The 16,463-nt window shown below is 42.3% G+C and overlaps 1 protein-coding gene across 2 annotated transcripts in view; it reads left to right on the top strand.

Annotated features, from left to right (window-relative positions):
* LOC118779674 (RNA-binding motif, single-stranded-interacting protein 2-like) overlaps nt 1-16,463 on the top strand; it is a 54,046-nt gene that overhangs the window by 18,380 nt on the left and 19,203 nt on the right. Inside the window, exon 2 of one of the 2 annotated variants that reach the window (XM_036531860.1) lies at nt 8,506-8,669. In XM_036531860.1, coding sequence (XP_036387753.1) covers nt 8,506-8,669 — 164 coding nt within the window. Of the gene's footprint in view, nt 1-8,502; nt 8,670-16,463 lie in introns of both variants that reach the window. The other variant, XM_036531859.1, reaches the window with a different exon arrangement.

The following is a 16,463-nucleotide window of genomic DNA, read 5'->3' as shown; positions in this document are numbered from 1 at the left end:
TCGGAGGGGGGTCTAATTGGTGAGATGGAGCTTGTTGTTTCCCCCCCACTGACGTGTTCCCAAACACATGGGGCTCTGCTCTGTGACCTCGCGGCTCCTGACCAATTCCCCCATTGTCCCTCTGTGGGTGGATGGCGCAGCCTCTTATAATTAAATATTTCACCCTCCTCCGAACCTCTGATGAGGAATAAATTGGAAAAGAAAAAAGCGCCCCGATGTAGCCACACAAAAGGGGGCTTGTAGGCGACCGGCGTCACTGCCGGAGGTGTGGGTTACAAGCTTTGTTGCTCTGGAGCGTGCTAATTTGTTAATGAGATGCACTGGCTTATCTTCAGTTGGGGAATGATGACATGTGAGGACTATAACTGTTAAGTTATCCATGCTTTCTGCATCACTCTAAATATGCTGTTTTGGAAAATGTGTTTTCTCTTCATTTTCAATGATGAAGGAAAACATGTTTTAGTTAGTTGTGCAGAATGTTCTTATTTGCCATAGTTACTGTTCTATAAGGCTGCTAGAAAGTCTGGTGGTAAATGCTTTTGGAGCGGTCAATTATTTTCATCAAGTTTATGAGCAGTAATTGTAGTATAACATAACAAGAAAGCATTCTGTTTGGGACTTGACAGCCATTGTCTCTTACTCAGTGGCTACAGCTACATGCGTTTTGTAGTTTTTTGATCATTTGTATTGTGCAGCTCACAGTCTGTCTCATACCCAATCTCTCTGATTGCTATTGAAGTTAAAGTTAACATACACAACAATGAGGCCACCTTGGACCCATCCTGGGTCCAGCTGACCCCAAAAATTTTAGCTTTTTTTGTGAATGTTGTGGGCCATTTCAAAGTCATGCTGGCTTGCAGATGGTTTCAAAGTCATGGCTGATCTGATACAAAGCAAGAGAGGGAATTGTCTGACCATTAAAAGCTCAGCTGAACTTTTGGATGTTGTGTTTGGCCCAGAGATTTAATCATTTGCCACTGCAGCTACAGATCACTCATTAGAATTCTCTGGCTAAGATCCACATTAAGGAGACTAGGTCTATTATGAAGCCCGTTATTACCAATGGTGTAGCTTTTTTACCTTATGGGATGTTGCGTTACTGAACACTGAATGTTGCAGAGGGAATATCAGAGTTTTTGAGCTGGAGACAGAGAAGCAGTGTTTCAGTGTTTTGGTCAATGGTTTACCCTGTTTCCAAGACAAGAATCAGTTTGTGCTGGTCAGTGTGTGTAGGAAGTGTGTAGGAAAGTGTAGGAAAGTGTCCTCAAAGTTGTGAACAGCATGACATATGAAGGTGTAGTCACCCCCATTGACATCTTTCATTAGAGTCCTGGGCTGTAGTTCATCAGGCAGCTCGGCTTCTCCTTAGTGTTTGTGAGTGTTGATATGGAGGTGTTGAATGTGGCAATTTTGCATACTATAACAGATTCATAAATCAGCATGGGTCTGCACAGAACAAACTCAATGTTTTGGAGGTCTCACACATGTTGTCCAGATTCCTGCTGCCCTGAAAGTGTGTCCAAAACCACAGCCATTTATAGATATGAAGGAGATTTGTTCCTTTCTGAAGAGTTTTCGAGAAACAATATACTGCAGTCACTTCAAGGTTAAAGACACATAAAACACATGTAAATGTTCCCATGTGCATCATCCTGCATGGAGGAGATGGCAGACAAAAGGAAAGATTGGCTGTAATGTGTGATTAATAAAATGGCTTAAAGCGTGCCAAACAGTATAACCTTTATTTATCTGGATACTCACGCATTGGACAGGCAGTTGCTTCATTTCTCTGCAGTTAGGCATGCTTTGGTGTAAATGATGGTAATCATTTAATCTAGCTTCTCCATTAGTGTGTCAATAACAAATATATTTCCATTTTAGATTTCCAAACATTTCTTTTGAAAACAGTGAAATGTGCCACTAAGACTAAATTAAGAAAGAAAGTGGCAAACTAACACAAAACCTTCCAGACCCTCCCAACCTTTTTGGTAGGCATATACTCCAATGCATGATAAAACAACTATACCAAACAACTAAACAAAACAGGTGGTAATCATTAGCAGCATAAGCAGGTTTAACCACAATTATTAACTGAAACAGAAACACCTGTGTAGAGGGAATAAAACTGGGTGAGGATCAGCCATACTAAAAAGGTGAGGTTGCTGAACAAGGACAAGGATGAGCATAGACACAAGACACAAGGTGGTCATCCTGCATCAGGAAGGTCTATCACAGGCAGAAATTTCGAGGCAGACAGGTGTTTCCAGATGTGCTATCCAAGCGTTTCTGAAGAAGCACAAAGAAAGCAATGTTGAGGACCAGAAGCGCAGTGGTTGGCCAAGGAAACTTAGTTCAGCAGATGAACGATATGTCAAGTTGATGTCCCTCCGCACTCGGAAGATGTCAAGCAGTGCCATCAGCTCAGAGCTGGCAGCAACCACAGGGACCCTGATATATCCATCTACAGTCCGGAGAAGTCTGGTCAGAAGTTGCAGCCAAAAAGCCATTCCTCAGACATGGAAACAAAGCCAAGTGACTCATCTATGCACAAAAACACAAGACCTGGGATGCAGCACAATGGCAGCAGGTGCTCTGGACTGATGAGTCCAAATTTGAAATGTTTGGCTCTAGAAGAAGGCAGTTTGTTCGTCAAAGGGCTGGGGAACGCTACAAGGATGAGTGTCTGCAGGCAACAGTAAAGTATGGTGGAGGTTCCTTGCAGGTTTGGGGCTGCATTGCTGCAAATGGAGTTGGGGATTTGGTCAGAATTAGTGGTCTCCTCAATGCTGAGAAATACAAGCAGATCCTTATCCATCATACACTACCATCAGGGAGGCGTCTGACTGGTCCTAAATTCATTCTGCAGCATGACAATGACCCCAAACATACAGCCAGAGTCATAAAAAACTTCTAAAAATCATCTTCATAAAAATCTTCACCAAAAAGAGGAACAAGGAGTCCTGCAACAGATGGTGTAGCCCCCACAAAGCCCTGATCTCAACATCATTGAGTCAGTCTGGGGTTACATGAAGAAAATTGAAGAATTGAAACAGCCAAAATCCATAGAAGAACTGTGGCGAGTTCTCCAAGATGCTTGGAAAAACCTACCTCCCGAGTACAGAGTACCTTTTTTGTTTTGAAAGCCAAGGGTGGGCATACCAAATATTGATTTAAGTATTGATTTTTCTGTTTCATGAACTTTGTATGTTATTAATATATAAATTAAAAATTATTCAGTTGCGGCCAATGGCAAATTGCGGCCAATGGCAAAGTCCACCTAGGATAAATTGACTTGTGTGATTACAAAATAGATTGCCATGGACTGTAGACCCATTAACATGGTTGAAGACAAGGGACTGGCAGAAGTTACCAGAATTTTATCATCTGACCCCCACTTCAAGCCACCTTCTTGAGGTACCATTGTAAGGAAAATTCACGAACTGTATGAAAATCAAAAAACGGAAAAAGAGGATGTGTTGGCTCAAGCACAGTATATTGCACTGACAGGAGACCACTGGACTTCTGTCAGTAACTCCAATTATCTGGGTGTAACAGCACATTTAATCGATAAGCAGTGGGAATGTAGGTCTTTTGCATTAACTGTTATGAAAACAGAGGAGAGGCACTTCGCAGAAGCGTGTGCCCAACAGTTCCTGACAGTAGCACAGAATTGGGAGATTCAGGAAAAAATCACTACCATAGGCACGGGCAGCGCATGCAATGTGATCTCTGCTACGGGACTGCTTCCTTTTGAACATATACCCTGCATCGCCTATATTTTACAGAGGGCGATCACTGTGTCTCTTGGCGACAGTGGTTTTGTCAGTGTTTTAGCTAAGTGCCGTAAGATAGTGGGACATTTCAAATAAAGCCCTGCAAATACAGCAGATTTACAAAAACAACAAGCGGCCATTGGACAACAGCCTGAGCCACTCATCCAAGATGTTCCAACACGTTGGAATTCAACTGTTATAATAGTAAACTGACTCCTGAAGAACCAGGCAGCAGTGAAGGCTACTTTGGACCGACAGAACCACAAGTTAACCATGCTGACAACGCTGGAACAAGGAAAAACTACAGAAGCTGGAGAACCTTCTTGAACCCTGCAGGTAAGGCCACGTACGTTTTGATGAGTATGCTATTAGTATAAATAATATGGAAATAAATTATACTTTCCAATTAAATTGATAGTTTTAATAGAAAGAAATTGGTTTACATTTAAGCAAATTGTAAAATTAATGACTGAAAGAATATTGATTAAAGTTAATCTTTAATCATTGTTCTTCTGCAGCAGAAATGTGACTGAGCTCTTGGGAGGAGAGAAGTATGTCTCATGCCACCTGCATCGTGCCATGGATATATCTGACGATGACCCAGCCTATGTGGTTAGATTTAAGACGGCTGTCAAAGAGGACCTGGCCTCCCGCCAAGCAAATACAAACACTTAATGACTGACACTTGCAACACGTCTTGACCCAAGATTTAAGGACTTGAAGAGCCTACCAAAAGGGGAAAGAGAGGAGGTCTGAACAAGGCTCAAGAGAATGCTACAAAGAAAATCACCAGGCAGCTCCTCTCCAAAAACAACTACAAAAGGTGAACCTCCAAAAAAGAAGATGGCGCTTCTCCTGATGAGATCCGACGACTCGGATGAGGAGACAGTGGCTGATAGAGCTCTAGAGCGGTACAGAGCTGAGCCCTGCATAGGAATTAATGAGTGCCCTCTGTGATGGTGGTCGACTCACACAGAAACCCATGAGAAGCTGTCTCTCTTGGCTAAAAAATGCCTAGCCACTCCTGCCTCCACAGTGCCGTGTGAAAGACTCTTCTTGCTTGCTGGCAACACTGTACAAAATAAGGTCAGCTTTACATTCTGATAATGTAAATAAGTTAGTCTGTCTTAGCAAATGGCTAAAAAAGCAGTAAGTAAAATGGACCAATTTTGTAAGGTTGTGCATCAGGAGATGTAATAGACATGATAGAGACAGACGCGCGCACACACACACACACACACACACACACACACACACACACACACACACACACACACACGCTCTCTCTCTCGCTCTTTCACTCACTCACCTCACTCACACATACTCACAAACAGACGCATACACACACTGTGCTATTCAAAGAAATTTTGTAAAGTTGTGCGTCAAATCGTAAAGTTGTGCATCAAATGTTGTATGTTTAAATTTGATTGGTAAAAAACATAAAACACACAGGCGTACTTTTTCTCTCTCTCTCTCTCACACACACACACGCACACACACACACACGCGCACACACATGTTTAAGTTTGTTTAAGTTTGGATTGTTAATAGAGACACACACTCTCTCTCTCACACACACACTTCGATTCAGTGCAATTTTGTAAGGCTGCACATCAAATCATTTCAAACCAAATTATTTGAATTTTTAAGTTTGATTGTTAAAAAGACATAAAACATGCACACCTACTCCCCCCCCTCTCTCTCTCTCACACACACACACACACACGCGCACACACATGTTTAAGTTTGTTTAAGTTTGGATTGTTAATAGAGACACACACTCTCTCTCTCACACACACACTTCGATTCAGTGCAATTTTGTAAGGCTGCACATCAAATCATTTCAAACCAAATTATTTGAATTTTTAAGTTTGATTGTTAAAAAGACATAAAACATGCACACCTACTCCCCCCCCTCTCTCTCTCTCACACACACACACACACACGCGCACACACATGTTTAAGTTTGTTTAAGTTTGGATTGTTAATAGAGACACACACTCTCTCTCTCACACACACACTTCGATTCAGTGCAATTTTGTAAGGCTGCACATCAAATCATTTCAAACCAAATTATTTGAATTTTTAAGTTTGATTGTTAAAAAGACATAAAACATGCACACCTACTCCCCCCCCTCTCTCTCTCTCACACACACACACACACACTTTTCTATTCAAAGCAATTTTGTGCATTAGTAAAGGTCTAATGAGTTCAATGTCTAATTTGCTCTGTTCTGTTCAAACAAACTAACTACATTTTGAAAAAAAAAAAAACACATCTTGTATGTTTCCATACAAGTTTGATTATTCCAAAGCCACTGAACAAAACTGTTAGTACAGGTCCAACTCAAAATTTTTGTGAATGCTTTGTGAATAAAGACATAAAAATACCCCTCCTTTGTAATGTATATTCTTTTTTCATGTTTACAACACTTTATCTTTTCATTGTTTCATTTAAAGTGACACATCAGCCAAAAAAAATGTTTTTAGTGGTAGTTAATCGAGATTAATCACAGTCTGCCATGTGATTAATTAGTTATTTTTTTTAATTGATAGACAGATCTAGTTTTTAAGCAACAAGGTCTGATTAAACATAGTTACATGTACAAAATTTTCCCCACAGAAAATGGCTGGAAACTGTCATTTTAGATTAACTAAATTTGCTCACTCACTAACAATCACATTGAAATGCCAATCTCTTTCATACAGGGGTAGTGTGACTAGTTTTGCAGTGTCTTTTAAATGCAAAGCGCTCTGCAGGAACATTAAATGGAGATTCCCGTAACAGACCAGTATCATTATTTTAGTGTGCAGCAAAAAACTCATTCTTGTAATGCCTCCGCTCAGTGTTTAAAATTCTTAAATATACAGGAACCCACAGAACTCAGTTAAAACAACAACAAAAGAGATCTGATTGCTCTTCTATCACTCATATAATTTACAGATACTAATCAGTCTGAAAAATGTAATTATGTTAACTTCAATAGTTTCTCACCATTAACATATGTAATAATATACAATTGCACCTGTTCATGCCTTCCAGTTAATAGTAGAGTTCTTGTGACAACATATAGTTTACACCGATGAGCCAAAACATTATGACTACTCACAGGTGAACTGAATAACATTCATCATCTCCAAACAAGGGCATATGTCAAGGTCTGGGTAGATTAGATGGTAAGTGAACAATCAGTTCTTGCAGTCAATGTGTTTTATGCAAGAGAAATGGGCAGGAATAAAGACCTGAGTGACTTTGACAAGGGCCAAATTGTTATGGCCAGATGACTGGGTCAGAGCATCTCTGAAATGGCAAGGCTTGTGGGGTCAGCGCTGCTCCCGGTCAGCAGTGGTAAGTACTTACCAACAGTGGTCCAAGGAGGGACAAACCACAAACCAGCACCGGGTATTGGGCGCCCGAGGCTCATCGATGCACAAAGGCAACGAAAGCTATCCCATCTGGTCCGAACTGAGAGAACGTCTACTGTGGCACAAGTCACAGAAAATTTTAATGACGGTTACGGGAGGAATGTGTCACAGCACACAGTGCATCACACTGTGCTGCGTATGGGGCTGCGTAGCGCAGAACGGTGAGAGTGCCCATGGGGGTGCGTAGTGCAGAACGGTGAGAGTGCCCATGATGACCCCTGTCCACCGTCGAAAGTGCCTACAATGGGCACGCAAGCGTCATAACTGAACCTTGGAGCAGTGGAAGAAGGTCGTCTGGTCCGATGAGTCCCGTTTTCTTTTTTCTTTTTTCTTCACGTGGATGGCCGTGTACATGTGCGCCATTTACCTGGGGAACTGATGGCACCAGGATGCACTGTGGGAAGACTCCTTCCAAGGTGGAAGGAGTGTGATGCTCTGGGCAATGTTCTGCTGGGAAACCCTGGGTCAGGCTATTCATGTGGACGTCATTTTGACATGTGCCGCCTACCTAAACATTGTTGAAGAATGGGTACACCCCTTCATGGCAATGGTATTCCCTGATGGCAGTGGCCTCTTTCACCAGGATAATGCGCCCTGCCACACTGCACACATTGTTCGGGAATGGTTTGTGGAACATGATGAAGTGTTCAAGGTGTTGCCCTGGCCTCCAAATTCTCCAGATCTCAATCTGATTGAGCATCTGTGGGATGTGCTGGACCGACAAGTCTGATCCATGGCAGGTCCACCTCGCAACTTACAGGACTTGAAGGATCTGCTGCTAATGTTTTGTTACCAGGTACCACAGGACACCTTCAGGGATCTTATAGAGTCTATGCCTTGGTGGGTCAGCGCTGTTTTGGTGGCACACGGAGGACCAACAGCATATTAGGCAGGTGGCCATAATGTTTTGGCTCATCAGTGTAGATATTTTAGTTTATATTCAATTAATAAATAAGAATAAAAAGACAACTATTTTTTTCTGCCATTGGTTCCCACCCGTAGATCTGTGTTCAGCCAGTAAGCAGAAACGTTGCCTGCATTACTCAAATGTATGTACTGCTCATGTGTCTGTAAGCACATACAATAGCACATACATGCTACTGTATGTGATTGGCTAATAGCCCATGGGTGTGAATTAGGTCAGAATATTAGAATAGTAATAAAATGGCTTGTTTCAAACCATTTTTGTCAAACCTTTATTTCTGTGTTTATACCAAGCAGTAAGATGCTTTAGCATCAAGACCTGTAATTGTGCAACAGTAGATACAGCATGTTGTAACCCAACCTTTACTTCTTTCTTCAGCAGGCCTATGTGTCCTCCAGCCAGCAGATGGCGCCCCCCAGTCCCAACACCAACAGCAGCAGCAACAGTAGCAGTGGGGGAAGCGAGCAGCTGAGCAAAACCAACTTGTACATACGAGGTCTTCACCCCGGCACCACAGACCAGGATCTAGTCAAGCTGTGCCAACCGTGAGTGTCTTGTTCGCTAACTACCCTAACACTTTGGACCCTTTTTTAGGTTTTTCGTGACTTCATACACTTTAACCTACAGCCACATCTCTGTAATCTCAAGACACTGGACTGGAAGTAGTCCATATTGTGTGGCATTGCATACAAACAGTTTCAATGCTTCACCGTATAAAAGCTTTACTTTAGTGGTGCTCTTCAGCAGCCTCATAGCCTGTTCTTTGCAGATGGTACTCTTTCCTGGAGTTGAACTGCCTTTGTCTGTTTTATGGATAGACTTGCCTGAATTTTTTCAGTGTCAATGACATTTTTCACTGTGTATTTTCAGTCATACAAGAAGGCCTTGGTATGTGTTCAGTAGGAAATATACAGAATTAGAGAATATTGGCAAGTGAAAGTGTAGCCTTGTCCTTAGACGACTCATTTTATTGAAAATATTGAATGATGTTATTGTGCTATTGTGTGTTTACATTTGCCCAGTTCAGCTACATGTGAATCTGGCCTGGAGCTACAGATACATGGCCTAGTTGAGTGTCCTATATTGACGTCCCCCGCCTAACTAACCTACCATTCAACCAGTCAAGCAAGCAGATTTAAATTAATTTATGATGAATAGTTAGTTGTTGTAGAAGCTCACCTGAGTGCCAATAACTTGTGATTTAGTTGCTGCCAGGTAGAGTTACAGATACAAAAAACAAAAACAAACAAAAAATTTAAATGAACAATATATGCAAATGATGCAGCTGTAAAACAATTGTTTAGTCTCTATCAGTATCAAGGTTGTTTTGATAGTTACAAATCTCCACACTGACAATGCAAATAGGGACAGAGTTATAGGCGGTTGACGTCTGACCCTGCTGGAAGGGGTCTAGGGTCAGCTACACCTGTGGAAATTTAACAGAAATGCAAACAGCTGCTCTAAATATCTCTGATTTAACAGACAGTACCTAGTGCAGTCAGTGAGAACAAGGTGCAAGTTCACTCTGCTCACTTGATATGAAATGCACAACTATGGAGCCCTATAAGTTAGCTTACGTTACAGGAGAGCACAGGCTTTTCAATCGTATGTCATTTTAGCTTGTCATTTATTCACTATTAAACAAGCTAATGAAGGCCAAATGCGTATAGCTATTTCAGATAAGAATTTCTATTCTGATATCCCTTTCCAGTTATAAGGTGCATTAATTATTAATTAATAATTAATTGATGACATCAACATTTATATTTGTGTATAGCATATGTTCATTACAAGCTCTTTGAGAATAGCTTTGTTCACCTCTCGTCTATTGTCTATTTGTAAAGGGCGACAGCCACACACAGCTTTAGCCTTAGAGTGTAATTTCCTCAAACATAGCTGATGCACCAGATGTGTGGAAAGTCTGTGGTCTCCATTTTCTTTAATGTCACCCTTCGAAAACATGACTCAGCTGCACTGGGCCTTTCTCACTCCAGTCTTCCTTTCGGTTTCAGATGCGTCTGTCTCTTTCATTGTTCTGGGGAAGTTATTTGGCTTGGTCCTCTTTCTTGCGGACCTTGCCACGTAGAATGTGGAAATTGATTGGAATCTTTGACTTATGAATGAGAATGATGCATGCAGTGTAGACTTCCATTTTCCATCTGTTGTTTGTTTCTGCTAGGAACTTGGTACACACCCCCTTACACAACACATGCTCATGCACAAGTCCACCGATTATTTTGTTGTCTGTAAATTTCGCCATCTAGTAAGCAGGCTTGGCTTCTGCAAGTTTGGGCCGGCCTCTGTCTCCCGGATCTCAGAAACACCTTGGGCACTTATGTACAGGATTATGGGTGTTATGAAAAGCATCCATTTTGTATTTAAAGACTGCATAACCTGTCACGGCATCATGGAAACAGAGGCAGTGTATGATATGTCAAACTCAGCCCGTCAGCCCCCCCAGGGCCGTATTAAGACTTCATTGTGCCCCTGGGCAACAACATGCAAGTGCCCCCCAACCAAACTCCCCCCGGACAGTAAGCACATTGTGGACGTAATCATAATCAAGTGGATTTTATTGATAAATTCTGACAACAAATCAGGCTTTGTTCATTCTATAGAACTTGGTACAGTAGCAAACAAGTAGCATGATGAACAGATGTACAAATGTTCAATCTGGCTTTGTTAAATTTATAGAACTACAAATACGTATCACGTTATGTATGAAAACTCATCAGCATTAGCATAGTCTGGCAAAATAAACAGCAAACAGATCTTACAGTGGCCTCCTTCTTGACTTTAAATATGCCAAGTGGTGTACAATATCCTCAAAATCAAGACCCTTAACGAGTTCATGTTCGATGGTCAGGAGGGAAAGGGCAGAAAGCCGTCTCTGTGACATTGTGGTCCTCAGCTCATTTTTAACTCATTTTAAAACAGAAAATGACCTTTCAGCCTCACAATTCGAGACAGGCAACGTTAAAAACATTCATAGTACAACATAAACATTCGGAAATGTTGTCTTAAGTCCATACTCTCAAGAACTTGCAGCAACTGTGCAGGCAAAGTCTCATTCTGTACAAAATGCCTGAACTGAATAAGTTTGTCTGCCAAGGACTTGTCCAGGTCTGTCGGACACATCACATCACAATCACCACGTGCCTCTCAAATAAAACGCCAAAGAGTTCACACACATCTATGTAGGCATCGATCCATTTGGACAGGCACAAACTGAGCCTGTCAATAATGACATAATAGGTTTCAACCTTAAATCTCAGACTACCATCAGTAAAAGCTACTTTGCCGTCATCATCAGACTCGTCTGCAAATCTCTTTCTTTTTCTCACACGACAAATGTCAAACTGGTTGGCTAGTACTGAAAGAGCGTGCTGATTCTTCGAGCTCTGCAAATTGGTCTCGTAGAGTGCCAACATACTGTATGAGTGCAATGACCACAAAAGCCCATGAGCAGTTACTAAATCCATGTCATTTTTTTGTAGATGATCACTGGTTGTCTTAAACCTACCCAGTACCCAGTCCCACAAAACAGTCATTATTACTGTGTCCAGTTTATCAAGTTTGAAAACTAGCACAGCAGCAGTTTGGTTTGGGTTTCACCTCATTGAGGAGTCGCACTGGATGAGTGAGCTCGGCACAAGTAGACAGGTTTTGTTAACAGAAAACTAACCAGAGATTTTACTTGTGCGCTGGGCCCTCTAGAGATCTTGTGCCCATGGGCAATTGCCCAGTTACCCTAATGGTTAATCCGGCCTTGAGCCCCCCCTCATCTCCCACCTTAGCTGTCTGTGACAAATGGCAGCGTACTCTCAGCAGCAGCCACAAACTTGGCTTGCTGGGCAGTGGCATATGGAAAAATCTGCTGGCGTGTGTGCCTCAGATGGAGCTCTCAGGCTGGCAGCCACAGCGACAGACTTTCCACCAACCTGGCATTCCTCCTGCCACCCCCCTTTTTCTGCCAAGGATAATGCAGCAAAGAATAGGCCAGTGGAAATCGTCACATGGGCGTTCTTGTCCCTGTGCCCACCGGCTCACCCCACTGCCTATCTTGGGTTTCCACCTCTCTGTCCTATCGCCATCTCTTTCCCTTCATTTCGTCTTTCTTTGCTGTGTAAACCCCACCCCCCTTGCTTGCCCAACAGCGCCAGCCCCTGTTCCCCCACACCTGGGCTGACTGGCTGTTCTCTCCTGTCTGGAAAATAGGGAAATGTGACTGCAGTGGCTCTTTCCTCTGTCCGCCTGGTGTCACGGAGTAGGGCCTCTGCGAGAGCATTTCAGGAGAGAGCAAATGGCTCAGTACCAGCCGGGGGGGAATGGGGAACTGGACTAGTCTAGAATCCCCCCCAAGGCCACAGGTTTGAAAGGTGGCCACAGTTTCAGGTATTTATCTGTGTTGGTCGGGGAATGCCTGCTTCCTGTCAGTCCAGGGTCCAGACTTTAGCTTCAGCTTTGAAACATGCTTTGATGATCAAAGTAGATCTGGCTGGCGATAAGCAAGCCAGGGGTTTGAAAAATGAGTCCCAGAGAGCACTCCCTTAACTGTCTGTGCAGGGAGAGGGAGAGAGAGAGAGAGAGAGAGAAAGTAATGGAATGAGGGAGAGGAGAGAAGAAGCAGAGAGCGGGGGAGTGAAGGAGTTGGGAGAGAGAGGAAGCCCCCCTGATTCGAAGAGATTGCTCCACAGAAGCCCTGCCCAATAGGAAGTAGAGAAACTGTGGGGAGAGGGAAAGACAAACATGAGTGCAAAGGCCACAGTGAAAGGGGACATGGAATGAGCTACAAGGAACTCCTCCACCCCTGTGCTACGCTGAGATATAAAGAGCCACAGCAACATGGAGTACACTCTTGGGGGGGGGGACATGGATGAACACAGCTCTGAGTTTTTCCATATGGAGTGAGGGTGGAACGTGAGCTGCAGGTTGGGGAGGATGCCGATAAAGAAGCTAATAGGACTTAGCACAGTAGGCTAAAGGAGGACATAGCCTCCAACAGAGGAGGGTGGGAAGAGCAAGGCGGAGGGGGAGGGAGAGGAGGTGAAGAAAGAGAGGAAGTACCAGCTGAAGAGGAATATAATTAACCGGGGGGGAAAGAGTACCAAGGTTCGTTAAGTAGGTCAGGGTTGAAAAGCCCCTATACCTCCGACCCCCCACCACTCAGGCACTATAACTGCCAGTCACTCCGAACGAGGTCAAAGGTCAGGGAGTTTCCGCATTCCAGTCACCTCTAGCTGCTGGCAGAGTGGCTGACCGTGACTGTGTCCACATGCAATGCAGGCCTCTTTTTGCCCTTCGCCAGGTTTGAGAAAGACTCTTTCTTTGAAGAGCTAGCTGAGGCACCTTCTGTCATATCTGAGAACACAGGGTGCCGAAACAGCTCTGGTCTTCTCTCCGCACAGCCTGTGAGGAATGGCAAATACTCCCACAGCTGGGCTTCAGACATCAAAAAGAACCAGCCCATTGACTGCTGGGAAGAAAGAGGTCCTCCAGCCTGACATGAGCCTGACATGTGCCAGCTTCATTCACAGGCAGATTTGTGAATGTCATTTTGTTAGTGATGTTTGTTTCATCTTGTACTTTTTTTTCCGGAAATCTATCGCAAAAAGCTTTACTAGGCCTTCAAGGCTTCATGTAGTAATATAAATATCAGCATTATGCATGCAGCTGTTATGACATATCAGTATGGTATGAACTAAGTGGCGTAGGATGTTAGCCACAGTGCAAAAGTGTTCATTCTAATAAATGGTTGGCTCAGAGGGCTGGACACAACATTTTGGCAGTGCCACAAAAAATCAAGTAAAGTGAATACTTTTAAAAGCCTGTATATGTGAATCAACCACACTCATCCGGGCATAAGAAATACCCTGAAGTAGAACAGTAAATTCTCCACTTAAAAAAGTGCTGCATTTGAATGGCAAATTGCTTTCAAATGGTTGCATTTAATATGTAAACGATCACTGTTCTAGTACAGAAAAACATTCAGATAATTTCAATTGATTATTTTGAAGCTATGCAGAGGCATGAAGACTGAGATTGGCCAATAATGCATATTTATGTGCATGGGGAAGTATGATGTCTAGGTGGTGGCCAGGGAGCAGGGCTTTGGCAGTACAACTCCTCTGTGCATGACGTTGGTGACTGGGAGCCTGGAGTCAGCACGGGACCCCTCCCCTCGGTGGTGGTCTGCAGGGTGGGTTGGACTGGGCCCCGCTCCTCGGTGACAATGTCCAGCTGCCTGTCGGAGGTCCTTATGGGAAATGTCACAATGACAAATACACAGCAGCCCCATTCTTCCTCTCCAGACGCCATCTCCAAACCCGCTCCCCCGCCTCTCACTTGGAGCCACAAGTACTAGAGCAGGGGTCGGCAACCTTAGGCATAATCATTGGCACGCTGGCGATAAATGCGCGAGAGAAGATTTTTAATTTTTTTTTTTTTTTTACCCTTTCACACAAAACTTATTTTTTTATGCTACGTAGCACGCGTGTTATGTTACATGGATTGTTATGTTTTCATTAGCATTATTAAGCTTCTCATAGTTTTCAGATAGCTCCCACTGCCACATTTTTCCGGATAAGATGACGCGAACCTTAAAAGTGACGTTCCACCAATGAGCGGAAAGGGGTAGGGGCGTAGCGAGCGCTGGCTGAAAAGGAAATAAAATTAAACAAAGAAAAGTGTCTTTATGATAAAGAACAGTCGGCCTTTTCGACAGGGTTACCAGTCTGATTTCAAGTGACGTCACATAAAAAGCTGAAATCGTGTTACACACTATCAAAACCGATTCCCGACAAGGTTCGCTTTGGAAAAAGCACTAAAACACCACTCTGCCAAGTGTTTACTTACAATAAACTGCTACCCATGGAAACAAACTGGCTATTTCTGCACAGGAACGAGTGTTGAAATTGATGGCTAAAATGCATGTTTTATTTTGTTTAGTTTGACCTGATCTCAGTAAGGAAACTATTGCCATTTCAGTCACACAAGTCAGTGCGAAATCACTACCAATTAGGCAAAAATAATTATGCCAAACCTGGCAGCCCGGGTTAGCAGATTCTGTTGTATTTCTGACCAATAATCTGTTGTTGGTGTTATTAGTTAGCCAACGTTACTATAAAACGAAATTACCAAATCATTCCGAGTGACCCTGTGAATGAGAAGGTAATTTTCATTAATATGTTTGATATTGTGGCTCATTAGCTACCATATGGGGACATTTTGTGATGTGTAACTTAAACGTTGCTCAATGTAAACTTAATATCCAATATTGATTTGTTATTCAGTGCTATCACTATGATGTTTAAATTTTTTTGTCAATTTTTCAAGCTGAAGTCAAATTTCCACTCTATTACAAAGGTGGACAATACAGCTGTTTTCAACGTAATTTTCTAAAGCACCTTGAGTTGTATGCACTTTCTGTCAGAAAGGTGTCTTTCCTTTTAAATATGTTTATGCTCCGCCATATAAGCATATGGGTGTTTTATGTTTTTGACAATCATTGCTGGAAATTAATAAAATTACTGTTAAGCAGATTAAAGAGTAGTGGTTTTGTTATTTTGAAATTTTATTTTAGATTTAGAATGTTAATTTTCTATAAAATATATCACATGTTAAAGTAATTTCACATAACATCAACATTTGTTTTTCGCCTGTGGCCCTCCATCCAGATTAATTTTTGGCCCTTCATAGGAAAGAATTTGGGCACCTCTGGGTTAGAAGAAAATATTTTAAAGGGAGCAGGGAAATTAAACTTTAATTTTTAATGTCTTTATTAATGTTCTGTTTAATTGGTTGGGCATTCATGTGCAATTTGTTCAATAAAAGAATGTTCGAAATAATTTATGTCATTTCTTTATTCAGTGGGCATAGGCTTTTCAATGTTTGGGGTCTATGCTAGCAGTGTACCTATTAAAGCAGAAAGATATAGGAACTGTATAGCTAATATGCACACTTCAACATTTGTTTATTTATGGCAAGTCATATCATAATCGCAAAATTGAATGATGTTATCGCACATTGCAGATTTTCCTCATATCGTGCAGGCCTAATGTTAAATTTAATGTGGATATGGCACACTAATTAACATGAACATTTCAAACTGGCGCCTCATGCCAGAAAGGTTGCCGACCCCTGTACTAGAGTATTACAGTATTAACCTACTGCCTCTTGCCTGCCGCTCCACATATAGGGTGCAGTATAGCCAGGGTTGGGAGGGTTACTTTAAATATGTATTCCACTACAGATTTCAGAATACTTGCCCTAAAATGTAATTTGTAACATATTCTGTTAGATTACTCAAGGTAAGTAACGTAATTTAAATACTTTGAATT

The sequence above is a fragment of the Megalops cyprinoides genome, chromosome 6 (genome assembly GCF_013368585.1).
Source record: "Megalops cyprinoides isolate fMegCyp1 chromosome 6, fMegCyp1.pri, whole genome shotgun sequence".
In the NCBI taxonomy this organism is placed as follows: domain Eukaryota; kingdom Metazoa; phylum Chordata; class Actinopteri; order Elopiformes; family Megalopidae; genus Megalops; species Megalops cyprinoides.
The sequence above is the reverse complement of the archived record's forward strand: the minus strand, read 5'-3'. Positions and strand labels throughout refer to the sequence as shown.